Below are 15,961 nucleotides of genomic sequence, written 5' to 3'. Positions count from 1 at the left end.
AGCAGGGCCAACTTTTCCTCCCTGGATCGATTCCATGGTAACCATTTTGTTTCTTATCCCCAGCTGTGCCTCAGGTTGTGAAGATGAGTGTGTTCCATCCAAGAATTGTGGATCACATGTAGCCTATGTTGATAATTTTGTAATGAAAATTATTACTTATATTGACATATTTACATAACAGATTGTTAGGGCAATTACCATAAAACAGGTTTTTTGTTTATCATGTTTACATGGTTAATAAAAATCTGATAAGTCTTAGTTTTCTTAGATTACAGTTGGAAAATCAACTGAAATAAATTATTTTAAAAGTATTTAATAAAATCCCATGTGCATCCAAAATATCCTAACCCAAATGTACCACTAGACAGCACTGTTTACACTTTCTCTAATACGGTAGTTATTTACAATCACTCAGGATAATGCAAAGAAGAGACCCCTGCTGGAAAGATACAACATTCACTATGAATTGTTTTGCCTCTGACCAGAAATTTCAGAGCTACTTTCTAAGTGAGAGCTGTGAATGAAATCACAGAAAATCACTCATACAAACATGTGCATTTTGCACACACTTCAAGGCACTTTCAAACAGTTTGTAGGGCAAACAGGTCAAACCACCAACTTTTATGGTACAGTATACCTACTGTACTGTTGAAAGTTCAATATGGGGGTAACATCAATTCAATTATGAACATATTCTCTAAAGTAATAGTGAGCAGATCATCAGGGCTATTACATTTTAATAACATTCTGTTAATTGAAAACCTGAAAATGACCTGCTGGAGCAAAAGGGAAAGAGCCAGCATGTCTAATAAAATATCCCTGGGGTCCATATACAGTAGTACTTACACAGAGATTCAATCAGCAAGCTCAGATTAAAAAAGGGAGCAACACATTTTTAATTAGGGCATTGTTCCCCGATATTCTATCAGAAATACTATTTGGTTGATGAAATAACACCACTAAAGTACTGTAAAGGAGATGGCTTCTCAATGTTATTTTATATTAGGTCAAGGTCATAAGGTTATCAATGCATATTCGTTTATGAGAAGTTATTGAAAACACTCATATGAGTTATTATATGTTATTTAATGGTCAATTATGATGCTGAATAATCAAGCCAGTTACACCTAGCACAACACACTAGTGGTCTGAGTCTTTGAAAATATCAATATGTCTAACTAAGCCAGTGCCTTTTGTGATTTGCTTCTTTGAACTGAGTACAGTATAGGCTATTGTTCACCAGTATAGGCTATGTTTACCCTTCATGCTGACAGAGATTGTCAAATAATATTTAACATAAAGCAAAAGCATTGACTGCACTTTGACTGAATAAAGTTTTGCACAAAAGTTCTCACATTTCTGCTTTCCACCCTTTTCATCTGCCCTTGACTCTCTAGCTCTGAGAAAGAGTGAAGAGCTTAATGAAGTATTCTTAAAATCTATGCTAAATGAATATGAGGAAATGCATTATAATGAGAAGTATCTCTTCTGTCAAATCCAATGTCACATATGAGCCATCAAACGATGTCACTCAACAGTGGAGCATGCCATAATGTATTATACACTTACGATTGAATAAAGCCCACCTATTACACTTTTAATGTACATATACATATTTGTACAGGGCTAAATGAGTGTACATGACTAAATGAGTGTAAAATCATATATTATAATGGATGATTGATAAACTTTCTATATGATGATCAATGAACTTATTAATACATAATTGATTACTGAAGACAAGCAAAAGTCAACTAAATCCCTATTATGCACATGCGAAAACACATGGCTGGAATCCTTATGTCTTTAAATGGTGACAGAAACGATGATGGGGAAAATGCCATCAGGATCAAGACAACTTTGCTTAGCATTTTCAATTGGTCCTAAATTGCACTGCTGGTGTCAGTTAAATTCCAGTAAATGTAATTAAAGATGCAATTCTTTATATTTCTATACGCCTATAATCATGTATCAAGTAGCCATGAAACACGCTATTATTTATTTCCTGAACTGACCGAAATAAAAACACAATTGACCAAAACACTTTTTTTCCCGCTGTAGCCTGATATAGGCTATAGTTGCTGCAACCATGGTCACCAAAAAGTAGCGGAAAAGGCTGGGGTTGAATTGACTGGAGAAACCCAAACTGGCTCAGTTTTCAAACGCCTATTCAGATGGGATTTATCCACGCCAGGGCGATCAGGGGGATTAACCAGTAATTAAACCCCATAAACAATCGTTCCATTGGCCTTTTCAACGTCTTGTTGAAGGAGACTTGGTCACTTTGCACATAAAGGAAAGTGCGGACAGAGGGAGGGACAGTTTAGATCAATGATCTATAAGTAAATAGCAAGCACATCCTAAAGTATTTCAAATGTCATTTATCCAATAAATTACATGTTTATAGAAAATTATACATTTAAATGACACGTAGGCTATACATTCAAATGCAAATACTGACAGCAAGCAGTTGAGTTCAGGATTCATGTAACTGGAATATGACATTATGTGAGGGTAAACGGGGTAAACATAATTAACGGGGTATAAGTATAAATAAATTCGCATAAGAACAATTTAAAAGGTGTCGGGAGATTAAGTCATGCCAATAGATAATCTACATAATCGAATCAAAAGGAAACCACTATGAAAGTTGGATAGTCCTATGTCCTGGCCAGAAAAACCTTATCAGGGTTGAGACCAGTGTGCCGCACAGTTTTCACCAACAGCTTTCCAGACTATAGGAAGTGGTCAGTAGGCCTAACCTTTATCCTCATCCTCGGGGACCCCCTTAGTGTTTTCTCTCTCCGTTTGTTTTTCAAAGGCCAACAGGAAGCGCCAGGATCCAACATGACCCCTGCATTGTTACAGAGCAGATATCACATCCATTCAATGGAGCACATCTGTGTGCTGGTGATCTGGGGCTATGATCTGTGAGCTGCAGCCAACGCTATGGCGTTCATTCACAAATCCCTCTGCCCCTGTAGCATAACCCTTTCTGATGGAAAGTAAACCAAATAGAAAATAGACATTTACCGAAATAGAAAGTTTGGGCTGGGTTGTGGAGAGCTAGGATGAAAGTTACGAAAATGGGCACCAGATTGCCTAGGCCTATTAAAATTGTCGGTGGATGATTCTGTTAGAATAGACTAGACTGGAATTATTGGACTCTTAAGGAAATACTTTTCCAACTGCCAATAATTGGCTTTACAGAAAAGTGTTTTAGGAAAAGTTGCATATAGGTTGAACTGCTATGTTTTTAAATATGAGCAATTAAGAATAATTTAGAAAATATGAGTTGGCCTAAGATTAACTCCGTAAAAGAACGATTGAACATTTGCAAACAATATGCCAAATTCTATTTATGTTTGACAGACAGTGTTGCAGATTGTGAGAGTTGGGGATGTCAACATGAAGGACAGAAACGTCCGTCAAATATTTTAAATGGCTAATATTCACATCTCTGCACATTTGTTAATCTTTCCACATGATTTTCAATATTTCATAAGACAAGGTTATGAATGCAATTCATAAATACAATAACATTATTATAAGCCAACTAAATTACACAAGAAAGGAATAGTCACCATTTCAGTAGGCTATCGAATCTGCATGAGCTTGGATTGAACCTTTTACAACCTTGTTGTGGTTTATTAATTAGTTACAGTTCAAAGGTGAAGTGACTATTTGGACTTTTAATGGTGTAAATCCCCTGGAATGAGGTTAAATAAAAGGTCATTGGAGAGTGGATCTACTTACTCTCACCTGCCCTGATTAAATTGTGGAAAAGTTGCCTAGGCCTATAGAATATCATTCTAGGATCCTTGTTTTGCCTGAGAAGTTCAAAGCAGGTTAAAATACATTTCGAATAAGTGTGCAGGGAGGGGAGGGGGTCGGCGAAATACAGCTTCTGAAAAAATATAAGCTTAACAAAACACATCTGACATTGCTTGGACCTCTGACAACTTCAAGCTGCATGTCTTTTCGATTACAGGGTCCGACTTCACCAACGAGTCCTGGTACATTTTCAAATAAACATTGCAGAACAGCGTAAATCATTTCAAATAACGTCAACAAGTCTGCACGTGTTTTTCAGCAATATGGGATTGGAATTTCATTGTTTGCTTCGTCGCAAGGCACACCTAGTCTACATGCAAAGCTGTCCTTTTAAATGCTACAGGCATACAGTATGAATAGTCTATATGTCACATCTAATGCAGGTGCACCAAACATTAACAATCAATGTAGCAATTAAACATTACCAATCAATGTAACAATTAAATGCTAAAATAGGCAGCCTAATATCCTGTATCAGGACAAAAATAGGCACACCGTAAACAAAACTAATCACAAAAATGAATTAAGAAGACACTGGGACTACAAAAAACACACATTTTGCTGAACAATTGTATTTCTGGAATATAAATTATTAAAACGTGTATGATTTAATACAGCCATATAACGAATGATTTGACCATTATAACTCAGTATTTCATGGACACATGTCTTTTTTCTGTTTTTGCTATATGCAAGGGTTTTTTTAATCTCTCCGTGATGTTGTCTATAAACCTGTAACCTCTACATCCAACTATTAGGAAAATGAAAAAGGGGAAAGGATAATGAATACTAGATCAGATCAATCCAACTCAATATTCTCAAACAAAAGCCAGTCTTGGTAATTTAATATTTTCCAGGAGCAGTCCAAAAAATCTATTAATAGGCTATTCTTGTGCATTATTTGTTTACAGTAATATTTTGCGGATCGATAATAACATCTGGAATATCTTCTGCATTCTACATCTCCAACTAGGCCAACAATAATGTTCAAACGCTGTGTAATAACACATAATTATGCAACATCATGTTTTTGGTGATGCCATAGGCACTGCATGACACAACTAGGCTATCAAATAGAAAATAACTATTTGTTCAATACGGCTGCACTATATATAATGCACACCCAGTTCACCATGTTTAGAGAGCAAGATGCGCGCTTGTTGACCTGAGCTCATTTCGCTCATCAATATGTCAAAATATATCCCACTTTGATTGTATACGACAGTCAGAAAGTCTACATTTTACCGAAAGACTTGACCTGAGGACATCACCCATATGCATAGGCCACCGAGAGAAGAATAGTCTTCAATTCTTCACCGCAACATCTGATATCACAGCTGTTTGGTGTCATCGCCAATTTTTAAAGCGCCACGGTCCTTTTTACGCGCAAACCGATTTTGGCTATTGACTGGACTAAAGACCAAACAGATTGTCCGCGTCCACTAGAGCAACAATCGTATGATAAAAACTATAGACTACATTACCCATGCCCTTTAGTGGTTATAGATAATATTGGATAACCAGAGACCAATGGATGACTATTACGCACAATATTTGATTAGGCTACCATGACAACATAGGGGAATATTAAGTTGCATTCGCATATAATTTGACATAGGGCTACTTCACGTGCAATAGACGAAGAAACGAGTAGCCTAGCAAGTGCACCTCCCATCGTGTCCCCCAAGCCAACTATGCGCTACTCTGGGAAACACCGTTGGAAACTTATTCCGTAATGTTGGGGACTGCTAAAGCATTTTGCGGAGTCCTGGCTCATCCCTGTTTGGTAATATATTTCAATCATCCAGAATTTTGAGGGGAAGATTTGAGAAACATATTTGAGGTTTCACACCCCTCCCCCATTCGAGGATACCCCATTTTCATGGGCAAGTCTTGTGTGCGCTTTGAACCGAAGAACCAACGAAATGTGGAGACATGTCTATAACAAAAAAACTTTTTTTTAAACTCTCAGCAGAAAATGTTTTTTTTTTATTATAAAAAAACAAACTGGGAAGGCTGACTGAATCAGAAATGGTGTCCTACTTGTTTATGTTTTTTGAATACTACAGCTTTGAGGATTGGGTGAGGTGTAGGGGTGCTGTCATCGGTCTTCTAGTATTCTGGAGTCATTGGTCATGTGGTAACATTTCACGAACTCTATTGGTCCAAGGCACGTGTCTTAGATACCGGACTGCAACGTCACTGGGGGGACTCGTAGCCTATTAAAAATAAGAACGAAAATCCATAGTGAAAGTATTTCAGGAGCAGTTAGCGCCCCTTTATCTACTCGTAGTTTAGTAGTTGAAGCATCAAGATTGGATTGGTTCTGAAAGGGGACTACTACTACTCAGTATTTTAAATGGTAGTCTACTTTCTCAACAAATAGATCGATCGCAGCAAGCCGGAAAAATACATTTGAAGTATGTTTTTTCTTTGTGAAAAAGGCAAGAGGCGTGGTTTTATTACTACCAAAACTAGATACTGAAAAAAAACGGATTTCGTTTTTATTTCCAATTACATTGTATTTTAAAAAAACGCAGTGGACAAGGAAAGCTAAAACATTCATACATTGGAATTCATAATTTTGTGTGGGAGAGCGAGAAAGGTAGGCTACCAGAATTGGACATTGAGTATTTCACCATGGAAGAAGATGATAATCGCAATGGAGAGCGTCAAGATTCGGGCGAAGAATTCAACAGAGCTATTCTTCCTCTTCTTCAAGCACCTGGGAACCAGCAACCGCACCGAATCACGAACTTTTACATTGATAATATTTTGAGACCAGACTTTGGACGGCGGAAAGATGGGACTTTTAATTATGATGAGAATCACCTCAATGGACGAGAGAATAGTCCTCGCCTTCCCCCAAAATCTGGGCAGTTAGGTGGGACGGTGGCAGGGGAAGGAACATCGAATTCTCGTTCAGTCGGTGAGCCAAAAAAAGATATTGTTGGAGATGCGCCTCTCAAGCCCCGAGGAGAAGTTGGAGATCAGTGCCTAAGCTCCGACTCGGATAGTTCTCAAGCCAACTCTGCACCTTCGTCGAAACCTATGCTCTGGCCAGCCTGGGTGTATTGTACAAGATATTCAGACCGACCATCCTCAGGTAAAGTATAGTATTTTCCTTGCCTTAGTATAAATAGGAATACCATGAACCATTGGATCACGTGTGCAATATAAACTGACTCAGTGAACTAAATAAGTCAAAATATAAACCTGAAACCATCTCCTGCAGCCGCATTATACAAACATAAAAAGTATCCCTTTGTGTAGCCTATTTTCAATTATTTGTCCGAAACTTTTAGGAAATGAATAAAATTATTTTCTAATAATTCTTTGGTTGCCAATTAATGTTATTATTATATATTATTTTATCCATAACGATAAGGAAGATTTCGATTGACCTAGAATTCTGATTGGATGATAATGGCGGTTACAAACCAAATATTGGGCATAGGCCTACTATAGGCAATGTCATCGTATTGTTACTGTTATTATAAGTATCTCCTTAAAAATATTTGTCAAGTCATGCAATTATTATCAAGCTGACAATTCCGTTTGAGTAGCCCTAATAAAGAAAACAATGAAAAGGATGAAAAAAAGAGAAAAGTCAATACTTTTTGGAGGAGAAAAAAAGGATTGAAAGTATCGAAGTATTAAAAATATTGAAGTAGTTAACATGTAAAGCAACTTTTAAATCAGTATTGAAACGCAGTTTAACGCCATTGTTCCTCACTCGTCTTTGTTAATATTTAATTAGCATATTTTTTTGACAATGGAGCCAGGCAAAAAGTATTCCATCTATATGCGAAATGACGGAGATGCGTGCAATCAGACTTTTAGAGTGCAAAGTTTCGAGAGAAAAATTGGACAGATATTAAGAATAAAAACGTCGTTTTATAGTTACTTTTTACTTCCCTCCTCTGCTATATTTAGCCTGTAGTTTATCTTATTCTTAAACTATTCTCATATTTGGATATTAGGCCTAGCATAAGTGTTTATCTACTGCTGTAGGATGTGATTGTCAGATCTTCCATTATGGCCTATAGCCGAATGTTTGTTATATTTTGAGCTTTTTCATATAATGCCGAAGTGAATACACTTCAAAAGTGTATCAAAGTAACAATTATAGATACTGTCCGTTTTCATTTCTAGGCTATTTAATTTCTAGCTAACATCGTTTAGAATTAGCACATTGTTAAACTACATTGGATTATCCATTCAGCTATTTAGAAGCACTAACATGAAGTTAATATCGATAATATGCCATCGTCGTATAACATATATTATATTATGCATAATGAAATGAATACATTAACTTCTCTGAACAACTCGAAAATAGTAACAAAAGAAAGTTCCATTACTAAACAAAAAAAGTTTCCACTGAGTTTTATGTTGGTCTCATAGCATAGGTCTGCATGTAACGAAATAAACGGTATAAGAAACTTCATTCCAGGAGTACGGAAAAATTTGCTTCGATGGAAGATAGGCCTATTGATCATAATAACATCCAAATGCTATTGTGAATCCCATAAACGTGTAGCTGCGAATCGATCTCTTATTTGGTGTAGAACCAGCCAACTCAAAAACAGTTTTATGAAATGTTCACGATATTCATTACATATTTATGAAGCTTATAAATGTAGTTCCTATGGTAACAACGAGAAAGGGGCGCCTATACCCCCTCTCTCTAACCCCACCCCCATCAACACCCACCCATCATCCTCTCCTATGCACACAAAACCCTGCACCCTTTTAGAATACTTTATATTCTAATACAATTTTCGGTCTATAGCTTATTGTGCCTATACTGGCAATTTGGCTAATATTAATACCACCACAATACTTATTCTGCCCATTGGGCCTAATACTTGGTTACTACTGCTATCCTACTAGGTCTATTCTAGCATGTTAGAGTGCTACGAATCTGTTTTGATCGATATGATCATCATATTAATTAGTCAGGCATTAGTGATCATGTTATTGAGGACGTTGAAGGCATAATTTTTGTCTGTTTCAAAGTCTGATTGATCATTGAATGTATTCTAATCTACAGGGCCAAGATCTCGTAAACCAAAGAAGTCGACCACTACTACCACGACAACGACGACGACCCCAAGCAAGGATGACAAGCGTCCAAGAACGGCCTTCACAGCGGAACAACTCCAGAGACTAAAAACGGAGTTCCAGACTAGTCGGTACCTGACCGAACAGAGAAGACAGAGTCTGGCACAAGAACTCGGCCTCAACGAATCTCAAATTAAAATCTGGTTTCAAAACAAGAGGGCCAAAATAAAGAAGGCTACCGGGAATAAAAACTCTTTAGCCTTGCACCTGATGGCACAGGGACTATACAATCATGCCACATCATCGAAGGATGAAAAATCAGACAGCGATTGAAGAAAATATACAAAGCAATAAATAACTTTAAAGGGCCAGTGTACAAAAACACCAGCAAATATTTAAAACATGAATGAGACAGGATTTTGCAATATTCTGTAGCTATAGTTTTTATTTTTTTAACTGTTACTTTGCTAGGTATTATTACTGCACTGTTGGAGCTAGAAACACCAGCATTTCGCTGCACATGCGATAGCATCTGCAAATCGGTGTTTGCGACCAATACACTTTGATTTGATTTAAACCATTTTGTGTTATAAAACGTTTGCCATTTTCTCCGTGGAACTTTAGAATTGCTTCAGCATCAAAGTGTGTTTTATTCTTTTTTATTTTTAACAAGTTTTGTTTTTATCACATTTGACCGAAATAATGGAAACATGCTGATGTCCAAAGATTTGTTCTGCTGCATTTTGGAAACTGTGAATTTAAATAGCCTAAATAGTGTTTATCAATGTTTTTACGTTTTTTTATCACACTGTTTCCTTGTACTTTGATATTCATGTTGAAAATATGTTTTCTGGGGCTCCTTCGTTTTGTGTAAAAATACAGCCTGTCTGAGTTGATAAGGGAACCATGCGCATTAAATGATGCGTATTATCTGATAACAATGCATTTTTATATTCAAGTACTGCATTAACTATAGCTATCTCGTGAGCATTCAAAATGAATAAATTCAGTAAAATAATTCAGCTTTGGGTACATGTATTGATATGAAACTGAGATTTGATGAAAAATAAATACATAATATATTCAATAGGCCTATAAATTACTTTAAACTTGACCCAAACTATAGAAATGAGTTGAGTCATTAAAGGAATGTAGCCTAACTTCACTTTCACGAAAGGACCTATCTTGAAATACCTATAGCATATAGTAAGAAAAACAAAACAGTATTTTATAAACCGAAATATTTGTCTGGTATGCAAACGCGTAAAACGAACTTTCTTGCAAGTCTACCATTGGTTAACAATGCTATGATTCACCCCAAAGTTCAAGTTATGCGCGCGTAGCTCATATCCAATGGTTAAATAGGGAGGAGTGGTGGGGGTGGATGACAACAATGGGAATTGAACAGATATCCACTTGGAATTATCATGGAAATGCATCCGTTTTGGGTCACTTCCACCACCAACAAAATCCAATTTAACCCCGGCTCAAATCAGGATTTCAGTGCCAAGCAAGGACCTTTAACTTTGTACCATAGCCCTATATGGAACATCTTCACTTCAATCATTATACTCTCATGAAACACTTCACCGCTGAAGTAACGTCAATGGGCATCATATATAGGTCTACTGTACAAATAATGTATCTCAAATGATCCATGCATTCCATAGTTTGAAATACAATTTATTGTTGTTTGCAAATAACATAATATTCATATTTACAAACAATACTCAGCGGCCATATTGTTTCTCTAAAAGAATGTTTACATAACTTATTTATCTTGCAATAACTTCTTTTTGTGAATGAAACATTTAGAGGCCTTTGCATGAAATCTGCAATCTGTCACCTGTATATCACGAGACAAATGTTGCTGTATCTACCAAATTGTGGTCTTATGATGTGAATGATCTTTTATTGTCAATCTTAAGTGTGTGTAAATTAAAATCCAAATTTAAAACACACTTTGCCTTAAAAATTCTGTAAATGAACTTTTCTATGAGAACTGTGCTACAAAGAACTAACACATTAAATGTTTATATCAAGAATGGGCTATTGCCATTAGAGATGGTATACAACGTGAATTTACAACAGAATTTTTAAGCATATGTATAAAGAAGGACAAAGTTTTGGTTGTATTTTTCTGTCAGTATTCTTTGATATGAGACAAATGTAAATAATTTGTATCATACTGTGAAATTAACCAATAAGTAAATAAACCACAAGAATACTAAGACAAGTTTAAATCCTTTACTTTTTTTATAGTGATATAAACAACATGTCAATAATCAGAGTGCTCTAAAAGTACAGGCTGACCAATAGTCTACTGTTAATTCACAAACTGCCACTCTGGGAATCATTTCTGAGGCATAAATGTGATATGTCCAAGCCGCATTTATGTTGAAATAACTATATATCAATTTGCATAACAATTACTGGCCTGTGTTGAAGGTAAATGAGACAGCAATGAGAATTTAATCAAAATACAGAACAAATAATGCCACTTAAAAATATTGTCCTCTGATAGGCAATTGGTGGGTTTATGTATGATGCATGGTCATTTCCTTGATACAAGGAAATGGCCCCATGCCTCTTTCTGGATGGGCTAGCTCTCAATGGGCTAGCTCTCAATGGTCTAGCTCTCAATGGGCTAGCTCTCAATGGGCTAGCTCTCAATGGGCTAGCTCTCAATGGGCTAGCTCTCAATGGGCTAGCTCTCAATGGGCTAGCTCTCAATGGGCTAGCTCTCAATGGGCTAGCTCTCAATGGGCTAGCTCTCAATGGGCTAGCTCTCAATACACATATTTGTGGACGTGTTTTCTCACAGAGTAGACTGCATTGTGTGATTTGCTATTTGCAGGTGGTCATCAGCTAAATAAACCTATAAAGAAGAATACATTATTTCATGCATGGGAATAATGTATTAGACTTGTTTTACAGTCTGCAATTTAAGTGGCGTTTACATAAATGACATGCTGGTAATGAGCTAGTAGGCCTACTTGCATTCTGGTTTCTTTGGGTTTTATTCAAACAAGCAGCACTTGCACAAAATAGCAGGTAGTTATAGTTGTGTTGATTTCTTGGAAGTGGCAACAGAAGTATCCATAGTTACTGTATAATGTCCTTGTAAATACCAGGGAAAACGCAAGTGAAACAGTAAATTAAAGTAACCCTACAGTAAAGTAACAGCACTGTAAAGTATTAGTTAAATTACTAAAGAGTTCAAATTACTTTAAAAAGTTGCACTCTTCAAGATTAAGTATGAGCAGAATTCAATCAAACTTGGTATGCAGAGAAAGCATCTTGTGCCTGCACCAGGAATGGCATTTTTTTAAAAATGACAATGGAAAGGACGACTGTTGGTTTCGCCAGGCAAACATAGTCTACAATGTATTTACTAAATGCAAAATACTAAAAAGAAATGTTGACCACAAAGAAAAGTTACACATAACTTGCACCAAGGTGCACCATGATGTCTAAGTTATATGCAGCAGAGTATACCTCATTTTAGTTTTACAATTGAGTAGTGGTCGGGTGACCGCCACAACTCATACCAAAGTCAAAATACAGTCATTGGTGCACAATGCTGAATGCAGGCCGCCTATACGTAGGAGTCCTGAATAGAGTTTAAAGAGAAAACCCAGCATCTCAAAAAGGTAAAGTACTCATTTCTGTCTTCCGAAAAGTGATTAGATGTGCAATAACTCTGCAATGATCTCAAAGGTGTTCTAAGAATCCCACGACAGCAATTTCACTCAGTATTCCACTCAGTTGCTATAACATTCACCTTCAAGTAATTTGCTGTCAAACATTTCCACAGCAGAATAACAAACAGGGAATTAAAAGCTTATGGAAACATTAAAACTAGTAGGTTCAATATAATACATATCCTGATAAATGAGCCTTTTGAGACTCGTGTTGTTTGGTTACAGAGGAGATAGTAATCCAGAATGCTGAAAGCTATCCCATCACCAGTTTCTGACTGTAACAGAGTCTCTCATCAACAAAGTCAATTTCCCCTCACATGCATCAACCAAGTAAGATTGATCAAATCCAGAAAAATAAGGACACCTTTTGAATATGATCATAATACAGTATACTCATATGGATTTCAAAACTGCCATGCATAACCAAACACATCAAACTTCAGTCACCAATACAGGTCACAACGTTCTGCAGTCTCAGTATTACCTGATGCTCTCAAACATGTATAGAAAGGCCCCAAAAAACAGAAAAAGGATCCAAACACAAAAGGGAGAGCTATCTGTGCGGACCATTCTCAGCATTGACCTGCTCCTCAATGCCCCAGAACCTCATCTGCATTTCTATTCTTGCCCAGCTTGTGTATGTGGAAGTAACGCCCAACGGTCACTGACTTGATGAGCTCTCTGGGTTAGAAAAGCTGGTGCCTTAGACGCTGAGCTGAGCAACTCGGTTAGTTCCTCAATGGAGTCTGTGGCCGGGATCCCCTGATGAAGGTCAAAGCCCTCGGTCACAGCTGCAGGTGCTCATTTCCTTTAACGCATCACTTCTTCTACACCTCAGAATTCAAAATGTCCCTAAAAAGGAATCTCATTCAATTCTGTACATTTCTACAAAAATTCCATCGTCGAAAAGCTTGTACGTTCTCTCCTCCAACTCTCCATAACAGTGATGCATGATATCTTTTGACCATCAAATACACAAAAAGTTCCTGCATAACTCTTCATGTTGATGAAAGTTAAAGTTTGGATAGAAAGTTCTGCTACAATTTCATTCCCTGCCTCTGGACATGAAAATGAACATGATTTCATCCACAACATTCCAGCCACCACTTTAGTCACGAGACTTTAAGAAGGTCCAAATGCAAATGCCCACAGACAATGAAGAAATAAATAGCCTGCCCTACATCTTAGTTATCATAAGTTCACATATCCCGTGTCATAAAATTTAACCTCTCCAATTGGCAGAGGCAAAGGGCAGTCTGACTCAAAAAGAAAATACATATCAGAAAAGTATTGATGTCTCTTGTGTGTTTCTCAAACAAAAGACCCATCCTGTCCCTTCCCCCCACTGAGTTATTTATCCATAGTTCTTAAATGCTTCCTAGTCAAACTTGAATATGGAATGAAGCGTTAGGCTTTGTGGCGGAAATATAATTAAGCTGGTGAAAGATGTATAAGGTGAAGAATAGGGATGACATCAGGCCAATTTCACACTTGGCACTCGGATGGCCGGGCCCAAGCTAGGCTCTTGCCACGCAACACAGATCAAAGCACACTGCTACTACCAAAAAGGCAAAGGAGGACTTAAGTATGCTAATCTCCAGGACAAATATATTTTAATCTTGTTAGAATACAAGTTAATGCTGCAGATCAGTGACTAAACTTTATAGAGAGTAAGGGAAATATTCACTTTCCCAACATTTCTGAATGAGATGGTATTCTTGGACCATTGAAATTGCATTTAAGAAATTGTACAAATGGTTTATCATATAGTCCTCATTACCTGTGTGAAGGTTGCATTTCATCTGAGAACCCCCCTCCAGCAGTCCACTCAGCATACTGCAAAGGCACTAACATGCGTAGGAAATGAGCATTTAGTGGTCCAGTTTGCCCCGCCACTTTGAGCCCCTTGCCAACAGCACCTTAGTAACCCTTGATCTGTCATGAAGTTAAGCTCAAGCCCTAGACATCCAGAGACAGCTATGCACACAAAGCAAAGCTGACACTTTCTTAAGCCAGAATAAACTCCCAACACACAACTTCTAGGAATATACAACAAGTTGTAAACTTTTGTTTTGAAAGAACTGGATGTGCAGTTGGGGGAAAATGCTGTAATTCCTGATAATAATCGAAATGATATATCCTGTTAGTATTCAACTTGCCTGCTTCATAGGGTTTATTTTCAGTCACATGTAGTCAGTGGAAGTTTGACCCATACAAAGCTTGACCCATGCATTTGTTCTTCGTTCCTTAGCAAAGGAGGTTTACATTTTCTTCTCCAAAACCGACCTAAATCTTTCCACAAATAAGTGTAGATACATGTTGGGTAAAACTTTCCAAAAATGCTAAATAATATTTAGACCATAAAGCCCCAAAATACACATGTGACTATTTGTCATTATTGGATGAAGCTGTGAGAGTCATTATATGAAAAAGGAACAACATTGTCCATGAGGTTTTGCATTTCCCTGGCATATAGCAGTGTGTTCAACCTGTAGATGGTGAATTTACAACCTGTGTTCTCTAAGATATGTGTTATCACAATTTTGTTGATAATTTACCTGATTTAGGAATTTACAAATGTTTTTATAGGGAGATAAGCATATCAGGCTATGTATATCTACCAAGGCTCTCCTGTAGGTTCTTTTTCCCCACCTTGCACATTTTTTTTTGTAACACTGAAAATTCTGCTTATCATCGAAAAGGGCTATTGTATAAAAATTGTTGGATCAATTCTCATAACATTTGACATACTTCCCCATATGTCAGAGCACATACTAATGTTTAAAATGTTACCACGACTGGAATTCAATTGTTGGAGACAGCAGATGATGGAACGAGGACTGCCCATTTCAAAATCAAGAACCAACTCCCTCCTCCACCCAGGACACACAGAGCAAATCAAATGTAACCTGGCATACGGAAATCCACTATCTCCAACAAGTTGAATTCTGGACAAGAAATGGCCTGTACAATCAACAGATTTGGAATTCTGTGACATTACAAACAATTCTAAAACTGATCAGCTTATGAAAGTGAAAGCACAAAAGTGGAAAAAAATGCTGATCCAGCTCATCTTGACATTGCCTGTAGGACGCCACGCCATCTTTTTTTGACATGGGTGCTTCCTCACAGTCCCTCAAGGCTGAGTATAGCACATTTAAACTTGGTTATTTATTTTTACACACATCGTATCCTTATTTTGAGTGCTACTTCTTCCTCCTGCATATTTAAGAAATCATTTATAACTTTTTGACAACAGCACCCAGCTGGAAGTTACTAGAACTACCTCTAAAGAAACACCTGACTTTCTATATCATAATACAATCCTGTGGATTTGACAACGTTAGTCCAGTATC

At 37.1% G+C, this 15,961-nt stretch overlaps 1 protein-coding gene across 1 annotated transcript; it reads left to right on the top strand.

Annotated features, from left to right (window-relative positions):
- Positions 1–6,069: 6,069 nt before the first annotated feature.
- On the top strand, positions 6,070–11,137 carry LOC129814064 (homeobox protein engrailed-2b-like). The gene is made up of 2 exons (XM_055866837.1): positions 6,070–6,940; positions 8,891–11,137. The coding sequence occupies exons 1-2, from the start codon at positions 6,475–6,477 to the stop codon at positions 9,232–9,234; spliced, it is 810 nt and encodes a 269-aa protein (XP_055722812.1). The 5' UTR covers positions 6,070–6,474; the 3' UTR covers positions 9,235–11,137.
- The last annotated feature ends 4,824 nt before the right edge of the window (positions 11,138–15,961 follow it).

Source organism: Salvelinus fontinalis, chromosome 17, assembly GCF_029448725.1.
Source record: "Salvelinus fontinalis isolate EN_2023a chromosome 17, ASM2944872v1, whole genome shotgun sequence".
Lineage (NCBI taxonomy): Eukaryota > Metazoa > Chordata > Actinopteri > Salmoniformes > Salmonidae > Salvelinus > Salvelinus fontinalis.
This window is presented reverse-complemented; position numbering and strand designations above follow the sequence as displayed.